The following is a 25,385-nucleotide window of genomic DNA, read 5'->3' as shown; positions in this document are numbered from 1 at the left end:
ATTAACATCCATTCAACACAGATACGTTGAGACTATACAATACAATTATGAAGGTACACTGGTTATTGACATAAATGAGGTAAATGTACTGAATTAATATTGAGTGAAAATTAATTCTCCAGTGTGAACCAACATGACACTCGGCAGTATCCACACACAGTCCTCATAATGTAGGTATCTTACATTAACCAACACTATAGGACTTGTGTCTAACACCCTCACTATCAACATCCAAACAAACTCGGCTGTGTTCTTGTGCAATAATAACAACACAGAAAATTAGTCACCTGCTCATCAACTTCAAGGAGGACGATGCCATGGGCACAGCAGCTTGAGGACGGCCAGGGTGCTCTGAAACCTTGTGCAAGCAAACACAAAAGTACATTAACATCCATTCAACACAGATACGTTGAGACTATACAGTACAGTTATGAAGGTACACTGGTTATTGACATAAATGAGGTAAATGTAATGAATTAATATTGAGTGAAAATTAATTCTCCAGTGTGAACCAACATGGACACTCGGCAGTATCCACACACAGTCCTCATAATGTAGGTATCTTACATTAACCAACACTATAGGACTTGTGTCTAACACCCTCACTATCAACATCCAAACAACTCGGCTGTGTTCTTGTTGCAATAATAACACCACCAGAAAATTAGTCACCTGCTCATCAACTTCAAAGGAGGACGATGCCATGGGCACAGCAGCTTGAGAACGGTCAGGGTGCTCTGAAACCTTGTGCAAGCAAACACAAAAGTACATTAACATCCATTCAACACAGATACGTTGAGACTATACAGTACAGTTATGAAGGTACACTGGTTATTGACATAAATGAGGTAAATGTAATGAAGTAATATTGAGTGAAAATTAATTCTCCAGTGTGAACCAACATGACTCTCGGCAGTATCCACACACAGTCCTCATAATAATGTACCTGAAAGCTTCATACACTGCAGGGTCTCTGTTACACACAGACTTGAGAGCCATCTTTCAATAGACTTACGCATCCAAAACACACACAGTCCTCATAATGTAGGTATCTTACATTAACCAACACTATAGGACTTGTGTCTAACACCCTCACTATCAACATCCAAACAACTCGGCTGTGTTCTTGTTGCAATAATAACACCACCAGAAAATTAGTCACCTGCTCATCAACTTCAAAGGAGGACGATGCCATGGGCACAGCAGCTTGAGAACGGTCAGGGTGCTCCGAAACCTTGTGCAAGCAAACACAAAAGTACATTAACATTCATTCAACACAGATACGTTGAGACTATACAATACAATTATGAAGGTACACTGGTTATTGACATAAATGAGGTAAATGTAATGAATTAATATTGAGTGAAAATTAATTCTCCAGTGTGAACCAACATGACACTCGGCAGTATCCACACACAGTCCTCATAATGTAGGTATCTTACATTAACCAACACTATAGGACTTGTGTCTAACACCCTCACTATCAACATCCAAACAACTCGGCTGTGTTCTTGTTGCAATAATAACACCACCAGAAAATTAGTCACCTGCTCATCAACTTCAAAGGAGGACGATGCCATGGGCACAGCAGCTTGAGAACGGTCAGGGTGCTCTGAAACCTTGTGCAAGCAAACACAAAAGTACATTAACATCCATTCAACACAGATACGTTGAGACTATACAATACAATTATGAAGGTACACTGGTTATTGACATAAATGAGGTATATGTAATGAAGTAATATTGAGTGAAAATTAATTCTCCAGTGTGAACCAACATGACTCTCGGCTAGTATCCACACACAGTCCTCATAATAATGTACCTGAAAGCTTCATACACTGCAGGGTCTCTGTTACACACAGACTTGAGAGCCCATCTTTCAATAGACTTATGCATCCAAAACACACACAGTCCTCATAATGTAGGTATCTTACATTAACCAACACTATAGGACTTGTGTCTAACACCCTCACTATCAACATCCACACAACTCGGCTGTGTTCTTGTTGCAATAATAACAACACCAGAAAATTAGTTACCTGCTCATCAACTTCAAAGGAGGACGATGCCATGGGCACAGCAGCTTGAGAACGGTCAGGGTGCTCTGAAACCTTGTGCAAGCAAACACAAAAGTACATTAACATCCATTCAACACAGATACGTTGAGACTATACAATACAATTATGAAGGTACACTGGTTATTGACATAAATGAGGTAAATGTAATGAATTAATATTGAGTGAAAATTAATTCTCCAGTGTGAACCAACATGACACTCGGCAGTATCCACACACAGTCCTCATAATGTAGGTATCTTACATTAACCAACACTATAGGACTTGTGTCTAACACCCTCACTATCAACATCCACAAAACTCGGCTGTGTTCTTGTTGCAATAATAACAACACCAGAAAATTAGTCACCTGCTCATCAACTTCAAAGGAGGACGATGCCATGGGCACAGCAGCTTGAGGACGGCCAGGGTGCTCTGAAACCTTGTGCAAGCAAACACAAAAGTACATTAACATCCATTCAACACAGATACGTTGAGACTATACAGTACAGTTATGAAGGTACACTGGTTATTGACATAAATGAGGTAAATGTAATGAATTAATATTGAGTGAAAATTAATTCTCCAGTGTGAACCAACATGACACTCGGCAGTATCCACACACAGTCCTCATAATGTAGGTATCTTACATTAACCAACACTATAGGACTTGTGTCTAACACCCTCACTATCAACATCCAAACAACTCGGCTGTGTTCTTGTTGCAATAATAACACCACCAGAAAATTAGTCACCTGCTCATCAACTTCAAAGGAGGACGATGCCATGGGCACAGCAGCTTGAGAACGGTCAGGGTGCTCTGAAACCTTGTGCAAGCAAACACAAAAGTACATTAACATCCATTCAACACAGATACGTTGAGACTATACAATACAATTATGAAGGTACACTGGTTATTGACATAAATGAGGTATATGTAATGAAGTAATATTGAGTGAAAATTAATTCTCCAGTGTGAACCAACATGACTCTTCGGCAGTATCCACACACAGTCCTCATAATAATGTACCTGAAAGCTTCATACACTGCAGGGTCTCTGTTACACACAGACTTGAGAGCCCATCTTTCAATAGACTTATGCATCCAAAACACACACAGTCCTCATAATGTAGGTATCTTACATTAACCAACACTATAGGACTTGTGTCTAACACCCTCACTATCAACATCCACACAACTCGGCTGTGTTCTTGTTGCAATAATAACAACACCAGAAAATTAGTCACCTGCTCATCAACTTCAAAGGAGGACGATGCCATGGGCACAGCAGCTTGAGAACGGTCAGGGTGCTCTGAAACCTTGTGCAAGCAAACACAAAAGTACATTAACATCCATTCAACACAGATACGTTGAGACTATACAATACAATTATGAAGGTACACTGGTTATTGACATAAATGAGGTAAATGTAATGAATTAATATTGAGTGAAAATTAATTCTCCAGTGTGAACCAACATGACACTCGGCAGTATCCACACACAGTCCTCATAATGTAGGTATCTTACATTAACCAACACTATAGGACTTGTGTCTAACACCCTCACTATCAACATCCACAAAACTCGGCTGTGTTCTTGTTGCAATAATAACAACACCAGAAAATTAGTCACCTGCTCATCAACTTCAAAGGAGGACGATGCCATGGGCACAGCAGCTTGAGGACGGCCAGGGTGCTCTGAAACCTTGTGCAAGCAAACACAAAAGTACATTAACATCCATTCAACACAGATACATTGAGACTATACAGTACAGTTATGAAGGTACACTGGTTATTGACATAAATGAGGTAAATGTAATGAATTAATATTGAGTGAAAATTAATTCTCCAGTGTGAACCAACATGACACTCGGCAGTATCCACACACAGTCCTCATAATGTAGGTATCTTACATTAACCAACACTATAGGACTTGTGTCTAACACCCTCACTATCAACATCCAAACAACTCGGCTGTGTTCTTGTTGCAATAATAACACCACCAGAAAATTAGTCACCTGCTCATCAACTTCAAAGGAGGACGATGCCATGGGCACAGCAGCTTGAGAACGGTCAGGGTGCTCTGAAACCTTGTGCAAGCAAACACAAAAGTACATTAACATCCATTCAACACAGATACGTTGAGACTATACAATACAATTATGAAGGTACACTGGTTATTGACATAAATGAGGTATATGTAATGAAGTAATATTGAGTGAAAATTAATTCTCCAGTGTGAACCAACATGACTCTCGGCAGTATCCACACACAGTCCTCATAATAATGTACCTGAAAGCTTCATACACTGCAGGGTCTCTGTTACACACAGACTTGAGAGCCCATCTTTCAATAGACTTATGCATCCAAAACACACACAGTCCTCATAATGTAGGTATCTTACATTAACCAACACTATAGGACTTGTGTCTAACACCCTCACTATCAACATCCACACAACTCGGCTGTGTTCTTGTTGCAATAATAACAACACCAGAAAATTAGTCACCTGCTCATCAACTTCAAAGGAGGACGATGCCATGGGCACAGCAGCTTGAGAACGGTCAGGGTGCTCTGAAACCTTGTGCAAGCAAACACAAAAGTACATTAACATCCATTCAACACAGATACGTTGAGACTATACAATACAATTATGAAGGTACACTGGTTATTGACATAAATGAGGTAAATGTAATGAATTAATATTGAGTGAAAATTAATTCTCCAGTGTGAACCAACATGACACTCGGCAGTATCCACACACAGTCCTCATAATGTAGGTATCTTACATTAACCAACACTATAGGACTTGTGTCTAACACCCTCACTATCAACATCCACAAAACTCGGCTGTGTTCTTGTTGCAATAATAACAACACCAGAAAATTAGTCACCTGCTCATCAACTTCAAAGGAGGACGATGCCATGGGCACAGCAGCTTGAGGACGGCCAGGGTGCTCTGAAACCTTGTGCAAGCAAACACAAAAGTACATTAACATCCATTCAACACAGATACGTTGAGACTATACAGTACAGTTATGAAGGTACACTGGTTATTGACATAAATGAGGTAAATGTAATGAATTAATATTGAGTGAAAATTAATTCTCCAGTGTGAACCAACATGACACTCGGCAGTATCCACACACAGTCCTCATAATGTAGGTATCTTACATTAACCAACACTATAGGACTTGTGTCTAACACCCTCACTATCAACATCCAAACAACTCGGCTGTGTTCTTGTTGCAATAATAACACCACCAGAAAATTAGTCACCTGCTCATCAACTTCAAAGGAGGACGATGCCATGGGCACAGCAGCTTGAGAACGGTCAGGGTGCTCTGAAACCTTGTGCAAGCAAACACAAAAGTACATTAACATCCATTCAACACAGATACGTTGAGACTATACAATACAATTATGAAGGTACACTGGTTATTGACATAAATGAGGTAAATGTAATGAAGTAATATTGAGTGAAAATTAATTCTCCAGTGTGAACCAACATGACTCTCGGCAGTATCCACACACAGTCCTCATAATAATGTACCTGAAAGCTTCATACACTGCAGGGTCTCTGTTACATACAGACTTGAGAGCCCATCTTTCAATAGACTTACGCATCCAAAACACACACAGTCCTCATAATGTAGGTATCTTACATTAACCAACACTATAGGACTTGTGTCTAACACCCTCACTATCAACATCCAAACAACTCGGCTGTGTTCTTGTTGCAATAATAACACCACCAGAAAATTAGTCACCTGCTCATCAACTTCAAAGGAGGACGATGCCATGGGCACAGCAGCTTGAGAACGGTCAGGGTGCTCTGAAACCTTGTGCAAGCAAACACAAAAGTACATTAACATCCATTCAACACAGATACGTTGAGACTATACAATACAGTTATGAAGGTACACTGGTTATTGACATAAATGAGGTAAATGTAATGAAGTAATATTGAGTGAAAATTAATTCTCCAGTGTGAACCAACATGACTCTCGGCAGTATCCACACACAGTCCTCATAATAATGTACCTGAAAGCTTCATACACTGCAGGGTCTCTGTTACACACAGACTTGAGAGCCCATCTTTCAATAGACTTACGCATCCAAAACACACACAGTCCTCATAATGTAGGTATCTTACATTAACCAACACTATAGGACTTGTGTCTAACACCCTCACTATCAACATCCAAACAACTCGGCTGTGTTCTTGTTGCAATAATAACAACACCAGAAAATTAGTCACCTGCTCATCAACTTCAAAGGAGGACGATGCCATGGGCACAGCAGCTTGAGGACGGCCAGGGTGCTCTGAAACCTTGTGCAAGCAAACACAAAAGTACATTAACATCCATTCAACACAGATACGTTGAGACTATACAGTACAGTTATGAAGGTACACTGGTTATTGACATAAATGAGGTAAATGTAATGAATTAATATTGAGTGAAAATTAATTCTCCAGTGTGAACCAACATGACACTCGGCAGTATCCACACACAGTCCTCATAATGTAGGTATCTTACATTAACCAACACTATAGGACTTGTGTCTAACACCCTCACTATCAACATCCAAACAACTCGGCTGTGTTCTTGTTGCAATAATAACACCACCAGAAAATTAGTCACCTGCTCATCAACTTCAAAGGAGGACGATGCCATGGGCACAGCAGCTTGAGAACGGTCAGGGTGCTCTGAAACCTTGTGCAAGCAAACACAAAAGTACATTAACATCCATTCAACACAGATACGTTGAGACTATACAATACAATTATGAAGGTACACTGGTTATTGACATAAATGAGGTAAATGTAATGAAGTAATATTGAGTGAAAATTAATTCTCCAGTGTGAACCAACATGACTCTCGGCAGTATCACACACAGTCCTCATAATAATGTACCTGAAAGCTTCATACACTGCAGGGTCTCTGTTACACACAGACTTGAGAGCCCATCTTTCAATAGACTTATGCATCCAAAACACACACAGTCCTCATAATGTAGGTATCTTACATTAACCAACACTATAGGACTTGTGTCTAACACCCTCACTATCAACATCCAAACAACTCGGCTGTGTTCTTGTTGCAATAATAACAACACCAGAAAATTAGTCACCTGCTCATCAACTTCAAAGGAGGACGATGCCATGGGCACAGCAGCTTGAGGACGGCCAGGGTGCTCTGAAACCTTGTGCAAGCAAACACAAAAGTACATTAACATCCATTCAACACAGATACGTTGAGACTATACAATACAATTATGAAGGTACACTGGTTATTGACATAAATGAGGTAAATGTAATGAATTAATATTGAGTGAAAATTAATTCTCCAGTGTGAACCAACATGACACTCGGCAGTATCCACACACAGTCCTCATAATGTAGGTATCTTACATTAACCAACACTATAGGACTTGTGTCTAACACCCTCACTATCAACATCCAAACAACTCGGCTGTGTTCTTGTTGCAATAATAACAACACCAGAAAATTAGTCACCTGCTCATCAACTTCAAAGGAGGACGATGCCATGGGCACAGCAGCTTGAGAACGGTCAGGGTGCTCCGAAACCTTGTGCAAGCAAACACAAAAGTACATTAACATCCATTCAACACAGATAAGTTGAGACTATACAATACTACACTACACTACGGTAAATGTAAATATAATATGTACCTTTACTCTCCATGGCCAGTCAGAGTCACCGTAGTTGTATGTTATTGCTTCCCCCGGCTTGATGTCTTTTATGGCAAATAAACAGAGATGAGGCTTTCCATTTACTGTGATTGTCCTCATTTTGCTGTTTGGGCTCACGTGATCGTCATTCACCAGTCTGCCCAAGGAGCCATCCTCTCTGGCTGCATCAATGCTGAGATAACAAAAAATGTAACACACAAAATTACACAAGGTTTATAAAAAGGCTGAACAATTTGATTACATTTTTAATTATATGGATTTGTAACAAGCTAGCAGTTTGTCTTAATGTGGTCGACACAACTTTTGCAAAAAGTAGGCTGAAAAATGAATTATTTTAATTTACATACCACAATTGTTGTCCATTGTACCTGAATTCAAAAAGAAAAACCTTTAAGGCGTCATGGTACAATCTTGTTCTGTTTTCATATTCCTTCTTGGTTACAACGTCTCCGCGATATTCCAGAAGGAAGTCTCCTTTGTTATAGTTGCACCTACTAAACACTCCTCGACCTTACAAAGAAAATAGAAAATGTCAACATGGGTCTACTACAATGGTTAAACTTATGACTGTGCCAAAAATCCTCAACAAGTATCCTAGTACCTCACCTTTTACTGAATTTATGAATTTCACTTCAAATCCATCTTTGTCCTGCCCCAAAGATGAAAATTTTACTGCTTCATCTTTTGGTTTAATTTTTGCTCTCGGGGGCCTCATTGCAATACACTGTCTCAGAAAAAGAAAAAAAAATAGTACAATTTATTTAATATTTCAGGAAAATAGTTGATAATGAAAACTGATCTTTCACAGGAGGTGTCTTTAACCCTCTGGAGTCAATGGTATAATCGGCTGTTTTTGACTACTTTTGATTTAATTGTTTTATCGGCTCATGTTCATTTATCCACCACAATAGGAAATGAGATTGTTGGGTTTTTCTCTGTATCTATGAAGCGCCTTGAGGCGACTTTTGTTGTGATTTGGCGCTATATAAATAAAATTGAATTGAGAGGCAATAATGTATCTATGTTTTGTTTTTTAAGAAAATACCGTTTTTATATTTTCCTGCACTAAACTTGACGACAGTTTTCAGGAAAAAGCGTAAATTGTGTATCATAACTCTGGTTTTACTTGGCCTATCAACACATTTTTAAAAACTGTTATATACGCATGTTGCTGATACACCGTAAATTGGTCATATAATCTGCACTCCAGAGAGTTAAATGTTAGCTACCTCGGTTATCTGAAATGTCTCATTAATAGCGTGTCACCTATATTTCAGCGTTGCTTAAAATCTGGAGACAGTGGGATGGATGAATAAATAATAACATCTCAGTAATTTCAAATGTTACAGTTTAACTAAAAAGGTGTGTGTTAGACTAGGTATTTAACCTTGACTAATTAAATACACAACTGCGTGTCATCAAAAAAGCTAGCTTTAGCATGAGAATTACATTGAAATACAAAACTCAATCAAGGAATATACACCAAAGAAAATCTCAACAAAACTAAATCTGACCAGTTGCTGGGCTACAAAGCTGGCAAAATTCGAAAGTTTAAAGTTTAAAGTTACCTGTTGGCTTCTCCACACCAGCGTCGGTGTCGGTACTCCTCAACTCGAAGTCACGAAGTGAGGGGGAGGGGTGAAAAACAGCTCATTGGCTAAAAAGTGGTCAGGTGATGAGAGTTCTGACTTTTTTATGGAATTTCAGTGAAACATTTACAGTGACGAAGGACTGAGTTTTATTGCATTTGTTTGTTTATAGGAAATTCCTCTTTTAAAAAGTATTTAGTTATTTATTTGAGGCAAAGGTACACTACAAGGGAATACATGTTTCATCACACACCACCAGCCGAGGTCCACCACTGAAGCAATGGTTTTACACTTGCATCTGCATATGTTAAACAAATCTGAGATTCAACCAACAACATAGTGTGACATATTTTAGATCCTTATGTTAAACCAGCATGTATCAAGATGTGGCTTTCTTCTGAAAAATGTATTTAATTATTATATTTTTGTTCTGATCTTTTGTTTGAAGATACAGAAGGTGCATCCTGAAACCAATGAATTTATCACTAGCAATTATGGACAGTTTGAGAAACCAAACATTGTTTTGTTTAGCAGTACAGAATAAATGAGATCATATGATATGACTAAAAAAATCTGAAACTAATAAATCCTATGGAAATTATACAGTGTAAAATTGGCTCTGTTTACAATATAGAACAAGCAGAACAAAACCTTAAAGAAACATGCCATTTTCCTGCATTAGTTATTAGTTATAACAACAAACTTGACAGATTAAATGCAAAACATGTATGTTAGGTTGAATAGATATGATAATTTGATAGTAGTTATTGAGTGAGTAGTTGTTTGGCTGTGTGTTATAGACAGGGGTGCACATAACTGGTACGCAGGTACGAATGCGTGACAAAAATTAGGAATGCGTAGTGACACTTTGCGTACTTGACTGTCTCATTTAATCTTACATGTGTTGCTTGTCACCAGCTAAATGTCCAAAAAAACAACAGACATTAAGCAGCTTCTTTGGTGTGCCACCACTAGCTAAGAAACACCAACCAGAGCCAGAGAAAAGACTTTTTTCAGAAAAGTGGCTCCAAGATGTGCCGTGGCTTGAAGCTAACAATCACATCCACATCTAGCAGACAAATCAGGTGTGTTTTTTAAAGGCTCAAAGAATTTTAACCATCCTTTATTTGACAAACATGAAAAAAAGTAAGGTGTCACGGTTCTGGGTCATTTTGACCCAGCATTTTGAGTTCTTGTGTTTTGGTTTAATTTTGGATTGTATTCTGATTCTTGTGCTTTGTTGATTATTAGTAGAATTCTATGTTTTTGTTTATTCTTGTTAAGGGATTAGTTCTTAGGTTTTGTGTCTCATGTTTAGTGTAGATTTGTTCTGGTGCCCTCCTGTAGGTTTAGTTTAGTGTCTAGTCTGCATCTTTGTGTAGTTGTTTCTTGTTTCCTGTTTTATTGTGAAGGTCCGTGTCTTATGTGAGTGTATTCAGTTTAGCTTCCCTTGTCTCGTCTCGTCAATTACTTCCAGTTGTGTTCCCCACCTGTGTGTATTTAAGTCGTGTCTTCTCGTGTGCTGGTCGCTGGTCTGTCTGTGTTTCAACCGTGTTCACCCTGCTGTCCAACTTCAGGTTCAACTGCTCACCTTCCTTCATGTTCGTGTTCATGTTTGCTGTTCAGTAGTTTAGTTTGTCCCAGTATAGATTAGTTTTGTTTCCGTTTTGCCATTTCCACCTTGTGCTTTATTTTTTCAATAAATCTCCTTCGCATCTACGAGTACCTGCGCTTGGATCCTCATTTAATTCCTCCACATGTCTCATCCCGTTCGCTGTGACATTACTGACCAGCCACATTATGGATCCATCGGCATTTGCCCCACCCAAGGAACTTCAGGAGGTCATAATCGACTCTGCTTCCAGGTTGGTCAACCTATGGCTAGAGCATGAGGGAGAGTGAGCTGCTCTGCGCTGTGGAAGCCAGGCTACAGCAGCTCATTTCCGGCCACCCCTGGCTATTGGACTAACTGCACCCGCTCATTCAGGATTTCATTCTCCACAAACTTCATCTTCACCCTCCCCCACTCAGTCTGCAGCCCCGCCTGCAGCTCAAGTCTGCAGCCCCGCTGCCTGCAGCTCGGTCTGCAGCCCTGCTGCCTTTAGCTCAGTTGCCAACTCCACCACCATTATCATCTCAACCATTACTTCAGTCGCCCTCAGTTCAGTCTGCTGCCCAGCTGCCCTGAGTTCAGTCTGCCATTCAGTCTCCTGTGTTGCCGCTAGCTCAGCCAGTAGCACGGCTGGGGGTTCTGGAGAGCCCCGCCAGTGTCACGTCTCGTCAGCTGGGGGTTCAGGAGAGCCTAGTCAGCGTCACGCCTCGTCAGCTGCACGGTCCGAGGAGCCCGTCCGGCATCACGTCTCGTTAGCTGGGGTCCCGGAGGACCCAGCCAGCATATCCTCGTGTCCGCTGACGGCTCTAGGGAGTCCGTTCAGCCACCACCTGCAACTTACACACCATCGCCTGCAGCGTCACCACCTGCAGCTGCCACGCTGCCGTCTGGTTCCGTGGCTGCCACGCTGCCGTCTGGTCCCTCCTCGTCTGGTCCCTCCTCGTCTGGTCCCTCCTCGTCTGGTCCCTCCTCGTCTGGTGCTGCGATTGCTACACTGCCGTTGGCCTCCGGACCTGCTCTGTTGCCGCCACTGCCTTCCTCCTGACTTGTTTCGCCTGCGTTGCCGCCGCCGCTGCTGTCCACACGGCCGCCCCCCTGAACTGTTCTGGATTTGGCTCATGTGCTGTCGACCCCCCTGAACTTTTTTGTGGACTCATGTTTGATCTGGTTTAGCTTTGTTTTGAATCGTTTTCATGTGTTTCTGGACTTATGCTCCTTGTCTTTTTTTTTTTTTTTTTTGTTTCTGTCCCTTGTCTCGTCTCGTCAATTACTTCTAGCTATGTTCCCCACCTGTGTGTAATCTCCCGATGTTCTTCTGTGTATATTTAAGTCGTGTCTTCTCGTGTGCAGGTCGCTGGTCTGTCTGCGTTTCAACCATGTTCACCCTGCTGTGTAAGGCCGGGTGGACAATAGATGATAACAAGTAAGACTGGTTTCTGAGTTTCACAGCTGGGGTGGACAATGTTAAGCATCAGGCTTTCAAATGAATTAAGTCTGTCTTGGTCTTTCATTAATTAATAGACTGGTGTGAAAAATTGCTGCCACACCGCCCCCTCAACCTGTGCTTCGAGATTTCTGGTAGTTAGAATGACTCGGGGGTGTTGATTCATTTAAATTAACATAATCATCCTGCTGCAATCAGGTTTCTGTAAGGCAGAGTAAATCAATTTGTTGATCAATTATTAAGTCATGTACTAACAGAGACTTGGAGGAGAGAGACCTAATATTTAATAATCCACATTTCACTGTTTTACTCTTTGGTTCAGATGTGGATACTGTATTGTTCTTTCTTTGTAATTGTTTATGTTTAAGTTGTTTGTTGCTGGTTTTTAGTTTGTTTTTTTTCTTTTTGGAAGCAGACACAGTCTTTATGAAGATGGGTTTTTGGGGGGGTAGCAGGAGGAGAGAAGCTGCAGAGAGGCGTGTAAGACTGCAACTCTGCTTCCTGGTCCCAACTCTGGATAGTCATATTTTGAGGGGTTTAATAAATTTGTCCATATTTCTAGAAATGAGAGCTGCTCCATCCAAAGTGGGATGGATGCCGTCTCTCCTAACAAGACCAGGTTTCCTCCAGAAGGTTTGCCAATTATCTATGAAGCCCACATCGTTTCTGGGACACCACTCAGACAGCCAGCAATTTAAGGAGAACATGCGGCTAAATATGTCACTCCTGGTCTGATTGGGGAGGGGACCAGAGAAAACTACAGAGTCCGACATTGTTTTGGCAAAGTTGCACACCGATTCAATATTGATTTTAGTGACCTCCGATTGGCGTAACCGGGTGTCATTACTGCCGACGTGAATTATGATTTTACTGAATTTACGTTTACCCTTAGCCAGCAGTTTTAAATTTCCTTCAATGTCGCCTGCTCTGGCCCCTGGAAGACAATTGACTATGGTTGCCGGTGTCTCTAGCTTCACATGTCTGAGAACAGAATCACCAATTACCAGAGTTTGACCCCCAGCGGGTGTGTCGCAGAGTGGGGAAAAACGGTTAGACACATGAACGGGTTGGTGGTGTACCTGGGGCTTCTGTTTAGGACTATGCTTCCTCCTCACCGTCACCCAGCCGCCCTCTTTCCCCAGCTGCTTGGGATCTGCTGGGGAACAGCTAGCGGGGCCTACGCTATCTTCGGCTGCACCAGCTACAGGGGCCTGGCTAGCTAAGGGTGAATGAAGGGTGCGATGCCGAGTCTCCAATTCAGTAATCCTGGCCTCCAGAGCTGCAAATATGCTACATTTGTTACAGATATCATTACTGCTAAAGGAGGCCGAGGAGTAACTAAACATCTGACACAATGAAAGAAAGTGCAGGAGGGACAGGTGAAGTAGCCATGGTGCTAACGAGTCGGCTACGAGCTAAGCTAAGCTAGCAAAACAGTACAGAGACAGTGAGTGAAAACTTTGGCTATAAATTAGGTAGTGAGTACACAGAAAGTGTGCTTCGGATGAAGCACGTGAAGATTATACTCTGAAAAAAGAATGTATTTAAAAGTTGTTAATTAAACTGCTAAGCAAATAAGCTACTCAGAAACACCACTGTGTTTGAGCAGGAACAGGAAGTGATACTCTACTACAGAGCGAGCGAACACCAAGTGACAGGGTAGGTAGCAGTAGGTTGTTTTCCTGACACCATGTCAGGGCTCTCACCTCTGCTCTGTAAGCAGACTCGTCTCCATCTGAAATGCAACGAATGATGGTAGTGTCACCTGCCCATCCAAAACCTTTATTTTGGTTTCCTTTTGAGGGTTTTTAACCAGTCAAAGGTGGACTTACTGATGTGTTTCAGATCATTGTCCTTTTGTATAACCCAAGTACCCAACTTCATGAGTTCATGTTCAGTTCATGTCCACTTCAGGACATGAACTGATTGCCGGCCATTCTCCTTCAGGATTTTCTGGTAGAGAGCAGAAGTCATGGTTCCATCAATTACAGAAAGGTGTCATGAAGCAAAGCAGTTCCAGACCATCACATAACACCACCATGTGTGACTGTTGCTATATGTTCTTTTTATGAAATGTTGTGTTAGTTTGATAAAAGATGTAACGGGATTCAAAGCTTCCAAAATGTTCATCTTTTGTCTTGTCAGTCAACAGAATATTTTCCCAAAAGTCTTCAGGATCATTAAGATGTTTTTTGGCACATATGAGAGGAGCCCTTGTGTTCTTTTTGGTCAATGGTAGTTTTTTCCTTGGACCTCTCCCATGGATGCCATTTTTGCCCAGACTTTTTCTTATTGTTGAATAATGAACTCTGATCTTAACTGAGACAAGTGAGGTCTGCAGTTATTTAGATGCTGTTCTGGCTGTTCTCTTGTGACCTCCTTGATGAGTCGGCAGTGCGCTCTTAGAGTAATTTTGGTAGGCAGGCTGCTCCTGGGAAGGTTCAGCACTGTTTTAAGTCTTCTCCATTTGTGGATAATGACTCTCTGCAGTGCCAAAGCGATGGAAATGTCTTTGTAACCCTTCCCAGATGGATAGATGTCAATGACTTTGTTTCTCATATTGTTTTTGTAGATTGTGAAGCTCTTTGGCTTTTTGAGATCTTTTAGCCTTCTTCACTTTGTCAGACAGGTTCTCTTTAAGTGATTTCTTCATTCAGCAGGTCTGTAATAATCAGGTATGGGTGTGGCCAGTGAAACTGAACTCAGCTTTACAAAAACTGTTAATTGATGATTTAACAAGAGGGGGCAGTTACTATTTCACACTGGACCGGGTAGGTATGGATAGCTTATTTCCCTTAGTAAATTTTGTATTTACTCATATTATCTTTGTGTAATATGAAAACGTGTTTGATGATCTGAAACATGTGAGTGTGATAAATATGCAAAAAAATTAAATAAAAAAAACTAAGAAATTAGGAAGGGGGCAAATACTTTTTCACACCACTGCATGTGTTTTATGATCCAGGTGGGAGAGGGCAATATGCTGAGCTAATGCTATTGCATCATCTGTGGATCTTTCTGGCCTGTAGGTAAACTGAAACTGGTCGAGCAGGCATTGAAGATGTGATGTGAACTTTGACTATATGCTCAAAGCACTTCATAACAATGGGCGTAAGTGCTCTTGGGTGACAGTCACTGAGTCAGCTCACATTAGGTTTCTTCAGGACGGTGGTCCTCTTGAAGCATGAGGGGACTATAAACAAGAGAAAAGTCATCACTTTACCCAGCTGACTTATCTAATTATAGGCTAATCTCAAACCTTACTTTTACATTCTTTAAAGAGTACCAGAATGCTGAATCTGTTCATCTGGACATACTATTTTTAGTGATTTTTAGAAATGTTTCATCCCCAACTGGTGAATTCTTCAGTCTCAGCCTACTGCAGGTTTCCCCAACCTTATAAACAGTACATTTACATAATGACAGAAACTAGCATCAACAATGGGCTGTGAGGTCAGTTCCATGATCATTAGTATCCAATTTGTCATGACCATTGATCAGTGGCCATGAGAACTGATGAGGCCAGGGTGTATGTTTAAGAACAATTGTTTGGATGATCAATTTGGTCACCTATAACATCTCAACATTTCTGTCTTCTGTCCACAACCCATTTATATGCAGCTCCAAACACCACATCCAGAACCCTTTGGATTTTGTTGAGAAGGTGAGAGATCATATATGGCAGGCATCTTTGCACAGACTGGATCTAGGGTCCTGCCTGGTGTGGTAAACACCAGCCTCTACTGGTCTTGCACTTGGAGCCCTGATTAGTGCTTCATCCTACAAGGGTTTGTCCTTCCATGATGCTTCCTGCTCCACCTCCTCCTCCTGAGGTTTCAGCTGCTTGAACTATTTACTAAGCACCTAATCACTTGTGTTTATCTTCCTGATGCACTGATGATTAGGGATGGGTATCGTTTAGGTTTTATCCGATACCAGTACCAAACCGGTACTTTTGAAACGGTGCCGGTGCTTAAACGGTGCTTGAACCGGTGCTTAAAGAATGGAGAACACACACTTTGTCCAAAAACCTCTCATGTTTAGCTGTTTTTCTTGTAAAAAGATAAGAATGTTAGCCGTTTTCTGCAGCTATAGGGGATTTATGGCATTACTCTTGGCTGGAAGCAGTGCTTAAACAATGGAAAAAAACACAAACTTTATCCAAAAACCTCTCATGTTTAGCTGTTTCCCTCTTTTTCTTTGGTCATTTTAGCCTTTGGCCAGGGTGAAGGGAGTATCTGCCATCAAACAAGAAGACAGCCGCATGTAAATATGACGGTGTTTGCTAGTTCACCTTACGTGCATTAATTTTATAACGTGGTTAGCGTACTCAACGTAAATTACACACGAACAACAACAAGGCAACGAGTGTTGCCCAGCCATGACAGATGGTGTCATAAAGCAGCTGATTTCATGCAGGATAGGACCCAAACGCAAACTCACTAGGGTGAAATGTGAACTTAAAATACAGCTTTATTACTGAGCACAAAAAAGTCATACAAAACCGAAACTGGGAAAAATAACATGAACTATAATGGGAGCCCTAAATACATGAGGAAGGACACAGGGACACGCACATAGTAAGGAGGGAGGAAGCAACACAGGACTGAGGGAGACACTGACCTAAATACACAGAAGGATAAGAAGGAAGTGAGAACACACAAGGAACACAGTAACACGAATAACCATAACGAGACAGGGGGAGCAAAACTGAACAGAATGAACATGGAAACACAGGACCTTCACAATAAAATAGGAAAACTGCTCTTGACGAAGGCGGTCGCACTTTTCTCCTCTCCTCTATTATAATATATAATAATACATATAATATATATAATATAAAGGATTCCTAGAGCAAAATATGAAAAAAGAAATGCTTAAAAAATTAACCATCACACAGTCAAGAGTTAATAAAGCATAACTACAGTATATATTAAGTGCTAGATTAAGTAGTTTAGTCATCTCAGTATCACTGAAAGTGGAGTTTTAAATTTAACAGAGTTTCAAGGATTTATCTATGGTCATGTTTTGAAACACTATTTTTAATAAAAACTACAACAATGGGTACCTTCCAACTGTCAGCCAGTCAGAATACAGAACTTTGTTATGTAACACACAATCTTTTTAAAAAAAAAAACCGTAATTATAAGGACCTTCTGCCTGCCAGCCAATCAGAACACAGAATTGTTTTATGTAACACACACTATCTGACAAAAACCGTAATTATAGGGACCTTCCGGCTGTTAGCCAATCAGAAGCCTTAAAAAATACACGTTGTGTGAATATTCATGACCAGGTGCAGTACCCAAACCGGTCTACAGGGGAGCTGTGTTGATACACAGATTATACACAAAAGTTGGGTAATTGTGAATAGTAAGGACTTTTTTTCGATTTCGCTGAAATTTTGAATTTAGGCTTTTGACACCTATTTAAGCACCCTCACATCGAGTTTTCATTCCATGAATTGTGAGGACATCGGCCCTGTCCTCATAATTCCAAATGTCCGGACAGTGTGGCGTGTATTCTTGTGAAATGTCCTCATAAACCACCTTTGCGCACACACACGCACACACACACACACACACACACACACACACACGCACACACACACACAGTGTGCCCATACAGCATTTTTAAATGTCAGGGCTGTGGTCCAGGCAGACGTTGGCTCTCCTCCGGCTGACAGAGGCAGCAGGCTGCGGGGAGACGGCTGCTGGACCCACCATTGTCTCGTGTAATTAAATTGACAGAACCATAACCTCCTGTGGCAAAGTTCACGGAGCTGACGTCCCGCTGAGCCTACAGTCAGACTCTAATGTTAAAATGTCTGTATGAAAGGGAGAGGGATGATGTTCACATCACACCGGAATAAAACTCTCCTTTTAGATTCTCAAATGAAGCCGAGCGTAAAGGAACACAGGAGTCAACCTGCCACGTGTCGCCCTTCATCTTTCAGGAGCTGCAGAGCTTTAAGGGTGCTCACACTGTGCTCGCTGCAGAGCCACTCTCAGCTGCTTCAGGCTCTTCTTATGAGAGGAAATGATCTTATCTGAGCACAGTCTAGCTTTCTAATAAAAACCCTCCTGCAATTATGTTTCATCTGGCTTTTAAAAAAACATGACATACATCATAGTACAGATAATCAATATGAAACTGAGCAGGATTAAACTACAAGATTTGTAATTACTCAATCAAGTCACACACAGAGGGCAGATAAAAGCAAAGACTTACACGGGCCAATAACAGATGTCCTTCATTTTCAAGTCAGGTTCAAAGGCTAAGTTGCATCAGTGGAGTTAATATCTTACACTATCCCAGCATGCTCTCGTCCAGGGGCTTCCTGTACCGCAGCTCTGGTGTTACAGAGATAGCGCGCAGTGTCTTTTGCTGTCTGCATCAAGCCGAACCAACAACATCAAAACACCAGGAGATGCCTGTTAGCCATGGTTCTGGTTTTCTAGTTAGGCTCCGAAAACTCGTTTTTTAAGCTGAGGAAAAGATAACGATTTTTAAAAAATGTCCTTCAGCAGAGACACGAGGAGCAGACGTCTCAGTGAATCATGTTGTTCGTCCCAGACTGAAAACAACCCAACGATGTGAAGACATGGAAAAATAAAGAAATCAAAATGATCTTGTTGAGATGTTGAGATGATCACACACCAACGAGGACTTTCTCCATTTTATTTTGACTTACTGTTTTTTGTTCTTTATAACATCATGAGGGGAAATGAAGCTGCATTGTGTGTCTCCATGCATGAGGCGATCGTGGCTCAAGAGTTGGAAGTTTGTCTTGTAATCGGAAGGTTGCCGGTTCGAGCCCCGGCTTGGACAGTCTCGGTCGTTGTGTCCTTGGGCAAGACACTTCACCCGTTGCCTACTGGTGGTGGTCAGAGGGCCTGATGGCGCCAGTGTCCGGCAGCCTCGCCTCTGTCAGTGCGCCCCAGGGTGGCTGTGGCTACAATGTAGCTGCCATCACCAGTGTGTGAATGTGTGTGTGAATGGATATGTAAAGCGCTTTACAAATACAGGCCATGTACTGCATTAGTACTTTCAAGGAGAAACGCTTTTTAAACCTTTTTTTGTCATAAAACTTTTTTACTCAAGGTTTTATAAATGCAGTTATGACCCACTGACTGCTGAGATCTTGCCTCGAGGCATTTCCAAAATGGCCGCTGAGTGGCGAGACTTGCCTCCTGATGGACTTTGTCTTTACACCATTAACTCTGTCTGCTGAAAAAAAGATTTTTATACGTGTGATGAGTTCGGATTAAAAGAGCCGTCTCGCTTCGGCTTGTGCGAATGGGCGATGATGAGGTAATCTGCAATGGCCAGATCAGCAACAGCTGGTCAATCGAGGCAGCTTTCAGATTCATGTGATCAATTATTACATGATTATTATCACATTTGTATTAAATTGAGTCCAGCTGACGTTTGAAACTGCGCTTCAGTGTCCACAAGTTCCGAGTTTGTTCTGGGTTAAAACATAAAAACACAATTAGCGATGAGAGTTATCACTAATTATACTAAACCATTCACCACTGCTTGATGAACCAACACATGTTGGCCTGTTCCTGTCTGCACCATGCAACAGGAATAATGTTCTCTCAGTGAGCACACGTTTAACCTGCTTCCCTGCCTGCTTCAGTGACAACAGACAGTCCCACATTGGGAGGAGAGAAGTTTGCACAGCTCTAGCCTGGTGTGTCACAGCACCCATGTCCAAGGAGCTTCTGTCCATCTGTGAGACACGAGCAGCTTCGACAAAACTCTTAATGAAAACAGACTGGCTACAGAATCCTATTGATCCCCTTTGAATAAGCACTCGGTAACACTGGGGAGGTGAAACGACTTTATCAGGGGAAACCTGCAGCTTCAGCAGACTGAGGGAGGCCAACATCTAACTGAGGGCGGCCTCACTTTATCACGAACTGGTGATTAGTGATCTTCTCCTCGTACGTGGTCGTCTTAAGACTTCAATAGATGTAACTCAGTGTTCGACATTTATTGCAGCCAGTTGATAGATTGTATGTGTTTGCACACAACTGATGTTAAAGCAGCTCAGATATTTCCTAAACCTGCAGATTTTAGTGCTCAATTAAATAAGTAAAAACCAAAACATACAAACTCAAGCCCAAGTCTAAAAAGCACGAACGGTTCTGAAAGCAAAGAAATTGTTTTTGTCTTCCACGAGCCAACATGTCACCTAAGCAAAGTCCTGAAGAGCAAGAAAGGTTTCAGATAAAACAGCATGACTGTACGTTTGATAGAAAGAACTGAGCATTGTGTTAAAAGCAAGACTTAAGTTTGTGTCACATTGAGTGAGGCAGAAATCATGGTCAGATCGTCTGTATGTAGACTTCATCCAGTGAGTCAAGAACGTGAAAATTAAACAAATTGCTTTTAAAGCATTTACACTAAGTAGAGACAAAATTTATTATTTCTATTGTATTTTCTGTTTAGATTCATATCTATTATTTTGCATCCAGGTACAAGATGCTGCACGTCTACAGGGCGAAGCAGGAGACAGGAGTCACTGACGGAGAGCACAGGAACTCACGTCTTTTGTAACGCTCTGCTAATAAAAGTACTTGGTTAGGTTTAGAAAAGCATTGCGGTGCAGACTTAATGATTGTAACTGTTTTCAAAGGCATGAAATACACTTCCTGCTGAAACGTATTCAAAATCCTAATGACTGTAATGGAAAAATTGGACAATTTGTCTGCGTGTTCAGAAGCAGATGCCTTGCTAGAACTCTTTCATGTTTTGCTATGAGACTGTCATCTCAGTCATTTCACTTCAAAAGTGATGTAATTGGTCCTGGAAGCCCAAGAATACACATTGTGGGTGTACTCAGTAGATTTGGACTGCAGTTAATGATAAGCAGCAGGATTATTTATAGAGCGCCCACACACTGAGCCAATAAAGAAACACTGTAAAATCACAATAACGTGGGAATAATAAAATGCTGTACTACATTAATACTAAAAATGAACAAGTCACAGTAAGATCATAATAACACCATGTGTATTATACATACTGATGTTACAGAGCAGGAGAGGCAGGATCAGCTGAAGGATGCAGTACTTTACACGATTCTATGATATATGAGCCAGAACAATGATGCAAAAATGTGTGTGTGATCTTTAAGCTTCGGTCCTCTACAGATGTCTTTGACTGTTCCTGTTCGTTCCTTTCTGGGCCCTGCTCATGTATTGACCCCTGTGCCTGTTCATCTTAGCGGCTACGATACCTGACAGCAGCCTCCATGCATCCATTTTTATTATTGGCTGGTAGTTGGATGTGACCTGTCTGTTCTGGGGATCCTTGGCAACCCGGCCCATCGGGCCTTCATTGAGCCATTCTGGGTGAATCTCGTTCGTTTGTGCTGCCAGGTGCACATGGAGGGCAATTAGCTTCTTTAGCCAGTAGGTGTGAATCAGGTCACGGGCTGGTGCTGTGCCACTCTAATGCTTACTGAAGCATGCTCTTAGATCCACTAGCCACTGAGCAATGCCATTATAGACTGCAGCCACATGCTCTTCCAGTATTCCTTCTTCTCGAGGCTGTGGCTGTTCTCATATTGTTCCCCTCCCACTGAGAGTTCACCTTCGATGGTTGAATGGAGTACAGCTGGTTTATTCTCTCCAACACCTCATCAAGCAGCTAGCCAAGGCTGTGAGTCTTGGCTTTGCGGCTTCCAAGACCTCGGACATGGACAGCTTGCTGCACTTCCCAGGCATCCCTTTCTTCATTACATCTTTCTGCAACGCTGATAGTTGCCTAACCTTCCTTCACGCTGGCCTGATCTTGGCCCCTAGTCTCCCTCTCCATGGAGGGCATGCTCCTTCTTGCTGTTCACCTCATAGCCAAGCATCTTAACAGTCACTGCTGCCGTGATGTAGATCAGCTGGTTGGTTTCAGTGTTGGTCGCAGATTGTCTGTAATGCTGCATTCATAGTTACTAGTAGACTTTCACAGGACACTTCACGTAGACTTTGTATTTGGCCACAAAGGCCCTGCAGAGTTTAGTCCTCCTGTGCCGTCTTTTCAGTCCACCTTGTCCAGCGTTGATATCATTTTCAGCATCAGTCTCTCTGCAGTGGTCCATGCAGGCAGGGGACTGCGTTTCCATGATGGGTCTTTTTTGAAGATGCAATTTTAAAAAATGATGTTGCTGTATTTGCCAGAGTCCTGATTATAACAGAAAAAAGAAACAAATGTTAAACTTACATGTTTACAAGCATTAGCAAAGCTCCAGTGTGCTTAGAGAGCTGACAGCTACACAGCAGAGACTCCCTTCATGTGAGACCAAAGATTCTGAGAGATGAAACTGTGAGAGCGTGACACGTCTGAGGTAATCCAAGGAAACAGAGTCGGAGAGCAGACTCCAGTACTGAGGATTATGTCTTGTTTTTGATGTACCTATATACTGTATAGATGTTTCTTTTTTATCTTAGAATAAACCATTTCAACCATAAAGCCGTAGAGTAGATATATAAAAGCAGAAGTTTGTTTTCTCTTTACAATAAAGGATATTACTCTATCAGGAATAAAGCAAAATCAAAAGCTCCAGGCTGACTGCTTCAGACATTTGCTCTTGAAGGACAAAGTCAAAGTGGAGAAAGTGGCTTTTAGTTAATTATGAATCTAAAGTTAGATAACTGACAGCCTTGTGTGGTGAAGTGGCTCTGTAGACCGCACAGAGCCTGTCGGCTTCCAGAGTCAGATGCTGCTTTATGGTTAAAACTGCTGCTGTACCAGTACACACCAGTTGTCACAGCAGCAGGACTGGTTTGTCATTCCTGTCACGATCCTGGTCTTATGACCCAGTGTTTTGAGTTTTAGTTCTTTTGATGTTTATAGTGTATGTTTAAGCTTCATTTGCTTATTAGCTCCCCCTCGTGTTTTCAACCCCTGTGAAGTCTCCCTTGCCCTTCGTGTGTTTCATGTCTGTCTTATGTTGTCATGTCTGCCTCTCATGTTTCCTGTTTTATTTTGAAGGGGTCCTGTGTTCCTGTGTTCATCGTGTTCAGTTTTACTCTTCCACTGTGACGTCGTTATGTTCATGTGTGTCAGCTGTCCCCCATGTGTTCCCACTTCTCTCATTAGCCTCCTGTGTGTATTTAGTCTGTGCGTTCATTCAGTCTTTGTCGGATCGTCTGTGTTGTTCCCAAGTCCTGCGTTCAGCTTTTCATATATATATATATATATATATATATATATATATATATGCTCATCTTCATTGCCATGTTTAGAGTTTTGTTTGTTTTTCTGTTTGCCAGAGTTTTTCATAGTTCGTGCTTCCTTTCTAGTTTACCCAGTTTAGGTTATTTTTTAGTTTGCTTTGTTTTTGCCCTTTTATTTTGTACTGTTCTGTCTGCCTTAATAAACAGCTCATCAGTTAAGTTTGAGTTTTAGCATGTCTGCACCTGGGTCCACTCTTCACACTCCACACAGTTTGCCTCGGCAAACTGTGACAATTCCCATCTGCACAGATGTGAGAGCAGCAATAGGTGACGGTAAACAGGAGGGGTCGAGTAAATTCAACCAAACCCTGCGATGTCCATAAACACCCAGTTGTGTTTCAAAGCGATGTGCAACAAGTGAACTTCCAGTATGGACACAGCTTAAGACTGAACTTTCAAGAAGCAGTGCATCTGTTACTGATGAGCTGACATGAGAACAGGTTGCCCACAATACACGAGACAGGCGATATTTCACTGTGCATTTAGGGAAGTCATTAGACTTGTAGTCAAGACCGCCTAATCCGAGACCAAGACAAGACCAAGACCAGAGGGTATCGAGACCAAGACAAGACCAAGACCAAGACCAGAGGGTATCGAGACCAAGACAAGACCAAGACCGAGACAAGACGAGACCAAGACCAAGACCGAGACAAAAAAAGTCTTTAAACTGCAGCCAGATGCTGCTTCGTTTACGGGTCTCGGGCATATTTATGTGTTTTTGCTTTCGCACAGCCCTCCTCACCGCTGTCTACTGTCTCACTCACTCACTGAAAGGACTGACGCATGCTCCACTTGACTGTTGCGTCTCTCACCCTCTCTGTTTTTCACATAATGATATTATCCTATATCCTCGCATGTGATTGGCCACAATATGGAGGGATTGGAGCGTAGCTGAGCCACTGTGTGAGAGCTGAGCAGCCAAAGGAAATTAAGTGGGGGTAGAAATGACTGAAAGATTATTAGGCTCTGTTTTGAGCTTTGTTCAAAAAAGAATGACTTCATATATATATATATATATATATATATATATATATATATATATATATATATATATATATATATATATATATATATATATAGTTTTTTAATTAAGCAGCAAGGCAGAACAAAGTCGGGCCTGTATCAAGACACAGGGACTAAACCCCAATTCAACCAGACCCAGAACTGATCCAGAATTAAAACAGGACTACAACAGTAACCAAGACAGAACCAGAATCAGAACTAGATGATAGCAGCACTAAAAATCATCTTAGACCTGCACTACACTTTTTTTTTAATTCTACCAAAGTACACTATTTAGATTCTGAAAAGTTTATATAATTATTCAGCCTTGTTGAGCAAACAAGCCTGCATAACTTAATAAATATAGAATTTTAAAAGTAACAAACGCTATCTAAAAAGATACAATAGGTACGAGATACATGTTCTGATGAGTTTTTGGCAAACAACCATTTGACTAACATGTGTGTCTCACCTGCTCTTGTTCCATCTCTGTTCTGTCGTCATTTTCGTCGTCTCTCTCCCTCTCTGTTCCTCTCTCTCCCTCTTTGTGCTGACAATCAAGCCAAACACAAATATACAGTGGAAACCAGATATTTACATACTCTTCAGATAAAAACACAAACACTTTTTAATTGTAACATCAAATCAGACTAAATGTTTATTTTTTTAGATTGATAAATACAAAAAACATATTTGTTAACTTTAAGAGTAAAGAGAGAA

At 41.3% G+C, this 25,385-nt stretch overlaps 1 protein-coding gene across 2 annotated transcripts; it reads right to left on the bottom strand.

Moving 5' to 3' along the window:
* Nucleotides 1-6,726: 6,726 nt before the first annotated feature.
* LOC146502344 (N-lysine methyltransferase KMT5A-B-like) lies at nt 6,727-11,729 on the bottom strand. 2 transcript variants are annotated; one of them, XM_085133421.1, is made up of 6 exons: nt 9,341-11,729; nt 8,379-8,496; nt 8,120-8,282; nt 7,752-7,944; nt 7,575-7,646; nt 6,953-7,261 (listed from the first exon to the last, which is right to left on the bottom strand). In XM_085133421.1, exons 2-6 carry the CDS (start codon nt 8,485-8,487, stop codon nt 6,959-6,961), a joined length of 840 nt encoding a protein of 279 aa, XP_084989547.1. In that variant the 5' UTR covers nt 8,488-8,496; nt 9,341-11,729; the 3' UTR covers nt 6,953-6,958. The 2 variants fall into 2 exon arrangements, 1 of the variants encoding a protein (XP_084989547.1); XR_014869462.1 differs by lacking the exons at nt 6,953-7,261; nt 7,575-7,646 and adding an exon at nt 6,727-6,771 and having other exon boundaries at nt 8,379-11,729.
* Nucleotides 11,730-25,385: the final 13,656 nt, after the last annotated feature.

Source organism: Neolamprologus multifasciatus, chromosome 15, assembly GCF_963576455.1.
Source record: "Neolamprologus multifasciatus chromosome 15, fNeoMul1.2, whole genome shotgun sequence".
NCBI lineage: Eukaryota > Metazoa > Chordata > Actinopteri > Cichliformes > Cichlidae > Neolamprologus > Neolamprologus multifasciatus.
This window is presented reverse-complemented; position numbering and strand designations above follow the sequence as displayed.

Bases quoted from the DNA above. Each gene is read 5' to 3' on its own strand.
- LOC146502344 (XM_085133421.1), bottom strand. From the start codon at position 8,487: ATGAGGCCCCCGAGAGCAAAAATTAAACCAAAAGATGAAGCAGTAAAA. The intron at 7,647-7,751 runs GTACATATTATA...TGCTTGCACAAG, and splicing joins ACTGGCCATGGAGAGTAAAG to GTTTCGGAGCACCCTGACCG. The intron at 7,262-7,574 runs GTGACTAATTTT...TGCTTGCACAAG, and splicing joins CCTTTGAAGTTGATGAGCAG to GTTTCAGAGCACCCTGGCCG.